General features: G+C 45.3%; 1 protein-coding gene across 1 annotated transcript in view; it reads left to right on the top strand.

Moving 5' to 3' along the window:
- LOC113829085 (ALK tyrosine kinase receptor-like) overlaps positions 1 to 5,000 on the top strand; it is a gene marked incomplete at its 5' end in the record, with an annotated part of 95,408 nt that overhangs the window by 14,388 nt on the left and 76,020 nt on the right. The window contains 1 exon segment of the mRNA XM_070117352.1: positions 1,944 to 2,139. Within this exon segment, the coding sequence (XP_069973453.1) occupies positions 1,944 to 2,139 (196 nt within the window).

Below are 5,000 nucleotides of genomic sequence, written 5' to 3'. Positions count from 1 at the left end.
AAGCATTAGATAATAGTATTACATCGGAAATATGTGAAATGCGGGTTGTGTTTACCGTAGATTTTATCACTTGTCTGATATTCGATACGGGGAAACTCGACCACATGAAACTACATATCTACAGCCAAATGAAAGATTCATCCAGAAGCTTAATAGGAGAAATGCCATAAATAAAATAAATAAACCAATCAATTTTGAAGATTTAGATGAATAGAAAGCGTAGGTGAAGTTACTGAAAATGTGTGGCGTGTTTTCTCAGAGATATGACATCTAATTACTGCCATGCGCTTATAGGATACAAAGTGGATAAAAAAGAATATTAGAATTTGCTTTTGCTAGGATACCATAATTAGAGTAATTAGGAACCCTTGCGGCTCTTGCCACATACTTTTTTTTTTTTTTTTAGCTATTATAGGAAATTGGAGTTTTAAATGGATTTTGGTTTTGGGTTCAACATAAATTTAGATTTTAATGTTTAAGTGGATGACTTTATGTGGATGATTTTATTTCGACTTTCGTGTATACTAGAATTCCTCATATCATGATAATAGGTCTTAACATGCCATATATGATATGATTTGGTGTCATGTATGAGATGAGGATATTATGTTATGTTAGCCCATTAGAATAGTGACATTAATTGATCATTCCTCTCTTTCTTGTTCTCCCTCTTTCACCCTCTCCTCCACTCCCATTTTCTCCTCCCCGTCCACTTTCCTCCTCCCTCCACCTCCCCTTCCACATTCCTTCATCTTTTTCTCTTCTTCCACCCCCCCCCCTTCCCCCTCCACTCACATTCCGTCTCGCTCTCACCTCTGCTTTCTACCTCCCACCTCCCCTCTGGCTATCACCTCTCCGTCCCCCTCTTCCTCTAACTCTCCTTCACTCTCCCCTCCCTTCACCCTCTCCCTCTCACCTCCCCCGTCCCACTCTCCCTCTCATGTCCCCCTTCTCACCTCTCCCTCCCACCTCCCCTTCCCACACCCCTTCTCCCCTCTCCCTCGCACCTCCCTTTCCACCTCCCCATTCCAAACCCCTCTCGCCTCTCCCTCTCCTCTCCCTTCCCCCTCCCTCCCACCTTCCCTTCCACCTCCCCTCCCACCTCCCCTTTCCACCTCCCCATTCCAAACCCTCTCTCGCCTCTCCTCTCCCTCCCACCTTCCCTTCCACCTCCCCATTCCAAACCCTCTCTCGCCTCTCCCTCTCTCACCTCCCACCTCCCCCTCCCCCCTCCGCTTTCCACCCCCCCTTTCCACATCCCCTTTCCACCTCCCCATTCCAAACCCCTCTCGCCTCTCCTTCTCTCACCTTCCACCTCCCCCTCCCACCTCCCCTTTCCACCTCCCCTTTCCACCTCCCCATTCCAAACCCTCCCTCGCCTCTCCCTCTCTCACCTCCCACCTCCCCATTCCAAACCCTCTCTCGCCTCTCCCTCTCTCGCCTCCCACCTCCCCTCCCACCCGCTTTCCACCCCCCTCCCACCTCCCCCTCCCACCTCCCCATTCCAAACCCCTCTCGCCTCCCCCTCTCTCACCTCCACCTCCCCCTCCCACCTCCCCATTCCAAACCCCCCTCTCGCCTCTCCCTCTCTCACCTCCCACCTCCCCCTCCCACCTCCCCATTCCAAACCCCCTCTCGCCTCTCCCTCTCTCACCTCCCACCTCCCCTCCCACCTCCCCATTCCAAACCCCCCTCTCGCCTCTCCCTCTCTCACCTCCCACCTCCCCCCACCTCCCCATTCCAAACCCCCTCTCGCCTCTCCCTCTCTCACCTCCCACCTCCCCTCCCACCTCCCCATTCCAAACCCTCTCTCGCCTCTCCCTCTCCACCTCCCACCTCCCCTTTCCACCTCCCCATTCCAAACCCTCCCTCGCCTCTCCCTCTCTCACCTCCCCATTCCAAACCCTCTCTCGCCTCTCCCTCTCTCGCCTCCCACCGAACAGACAACCGATACCAGCGCAAGAAATTCGACCTGATGCGACGCGAGTTCTCCCGAGGACCCGACGACCAGCTGCACACGATCCGAGCCGAGTCGCGCCGGATGGTCACCGAGTACAACCCCAATTACGAGTTTGGAGGTGGAACTTGTACCATCAAGGACCTGAAGGGAATCCCCCGGGAGAACCTCACCCTCGTCAAGTTAGTACCTTCCCTTGATGACTGTCAGCCTCTGATGCGGTCTAGTCGTCAGTGTGTACCCAATTCCTGCTGATTTTTTTTTTTTTTATTGTTTTCCCCCCTCCAAAAATGGGGTTGTCAGGTTGTCGTTATGTTTCATTAAGTGTCAGACGCGAGTGATGGGGGTTTTATGGTCTATCGTTGTTCGTTCCTCGGTGTCTGTCAATCTCTTCCTGAGTGTCAGGCCTCCGCTTAGTCTGAGGACGAATATCTTCACAACACAAGATGTATTCATTCTTCCTCATCTCTTCACAACAGTTGCAATAAACACAATGCACTCCAGCTTGCTCCTTACGCGAGTGGCGGATTTGCTTCTGTCCCTCTTTTAAGTGTCACATTTCCAGTTTGTCCTTAAATGAGTGTCGGACTTGTTTCTGTCCCTCTTTGGAGTGTCAGACCTCCAGTTGGTCCCTAATTAAGGTTCAGACTTCTAGTTTGTCCCTAATTAAGTGTCAGACCTCCAGTTGGTCCCTAATTGAGGTTCAGACTTCTAGTTTGTCCCTAATTGTCAGACCTCCAGTTGGTCCCTAATTGAGGTTCAGACTTCTAGTTTGTCCCTAATTAAGTGTCAGACCTCCAGTTGGTCCCTAATTGAGGTTCAGACTTCTAGTTTGTCCCTAATTAAGTGTCAGACCTCCAGTTTGCCCCTCTTTTGAGCGTCAAAGACTCTCAATCTTTTACTGAACTTCAGCGTACAGTCTTACAGTTTTTGTTTTGCTGAAAGGTACAGCACGATAGTTTTGGTTGTTTTTATTTTCATTTTAATCATAGTCGTTAGTTTTAGTGGTATTGTAGTGCATGCTAGATTTTGTAAGAATATCTATGTAAGAATTTGACTGAAAAGTTGGATATACACCTGAAACAAATTATGAACTAAGATTTGAAATATATACATATGTACGTGAATATGTCGCGAGTTATGTATGTGTCGCGACATTAATCAAAGGTTCTTGTTTAGTTTTTGCTTCGTTTTTAAGAGGGAGGTGGGGAGTAGGTGTTGTCTTTGCGGTAAACAAACACAGGAGACTTTGTCTTTGCCTAGTCTAGAACTACCTTTATTATTTCTATTATTATTGCTCTTATTGCTATTATGATTATCCTTATTATCATCATTATTATTATCAGCATCATCATGATTATTTTGTTGTTATTGTTATTATTATTATTATTATTATTATTATTATTATCATTATTATTATTATTATTATTATTATTATTATTATTATTATTATTATTATTATTATTATTATTATTATTATTATTATTATTATTATCATTATTATTATTGTTGTTGTTGTTGTTATTATTATTATCATTAATATCACCATCATCATCTTTACTTTCATCGAATAGAAAGTAAGCTAAGAATATACTTAGTTACAAATAGCAAAGAAAACACGAACCTACGTATCATATCGACCAGTCTTCTGTTTCTAGGTGTTGTTTCCTCGCATTTAGTAAAGGGGGGGTAAGCATTATTGCTCCGCCATGTTAGCGTCTAATGTGTATAGTTTTAGAGATTTAAAGAATGCTGTTTGACGTCTTGGAGCGTGGAAAGAAAGGACTACTGCCGCATTCTTGCCTTCACCTAGAGGATATTGTGTTCATTGCTGTGGCTTATTTACAGATAGGACAAGTAAACAGTGTAGGCCTGTTAGAAGCCATAATATGCATACTGTGTATTACTTATGAGTCGATAGCATAGGAGTCCTTTCACTGGATAGAGATGACTCATTCACGGCTCGAGTCAAACGCGTACAAAAGCTTAGAACGTACAAAAGTATAAACAAATGTTGAACACAAACACAAACACAGTAATGTGTACACAAAGATGAATGTAACACATTTAATAGGCGAGTCAAACGTAAAAAAAGATTCAAGCCTATTCCATACATCTATGAGACTTATTCTTAAGATGAGTCGAACGTACAAAAGATTAGAACCCATTCTATACAGATGGGTGGCGCATTTATGAGATGTGTCAAACGTACAAAAGATGAAGACCTATTCCAAACTTTTTGAGACTTATTCAGGTGAGTAAAACGTTCAGAAGATTAAAAGCTATTCCATAATTTATTGGGACTCATTTAAGTGAGTCGACCGTACAATAGATTAAAACCCATTCTGTACCGATGTGTGACTCATTCAGAGGCGAGTCAAAGGTCCCTCATACCCCCATTCCATACGGTTACAAGACTCATTCATGGGGACGACTCAAACGTACATAAGATCCCTTCCATTCATGACTCACTCGCAGGGGAGTCGGACGCCTTCGCTGCAGAGACTCATTCTCGGGCGAATAATAAACCCTGAATCCGAATTATACAATAGCTCATTGTGCCGAATCGACGGAGCGTCCCTCGGCGTCGCGAAAATTCCCTGGCGGGGCATCGCGAAACTACATCCGGGCATCTTATTGTCATCCCTCGCCGGCATATGTCTCGGGACGCTGGGGGACTTCCTTGACTTTTTTTTTCTTTTTTTCTCCTTCTTCTTTTTCTTTTTCTTTTCCGAACGTTCGTAATGCATAAGGGAAGGTAGTGTTTATGTGCATTTCGGTTTCTTTGCCTTTCGATCTCTCTCTATCTATCTATCAGTCTATCTATCTATCTCCATCACTCCCTCTCTTCCTCCCTCCCACATCCCTCCCTCCCTTCTTGCCTGCCTACCTACCTGCCTGTCTCTCTCTCTCTCTCTCTCTCTCTCTCTCTCTCTCTCTCTCTCTCTCTCTCTCTCTCTCTCTCTCTCTCTCTCTCTCTCTCTCTCTCTCTCTCTCCCTCCCTCCCTCCCTCCCTCCCTCTTTCTCTGCTTCTCACTTTTCC

The sequence above is a fragment of the Penaeus vannamei genome, chromosome 40 (assembly GCF_042767895.1).
Source record: "Penaeus vannamei isolate JL-2024 chromosome 40, ASM4276789v1, whole genome shotgun sequence".
Classification (NCBI taxonomy): domain Eukaryota; kingdom Metazoa; phylum Arthropoda; class Malacostraca; order Decapoda; family Penaeidae; genus Penaeus; species Penaeus vannamei.
This window is presented reverse-complemented; position numbering and strand designations above follow the sequence as displayed.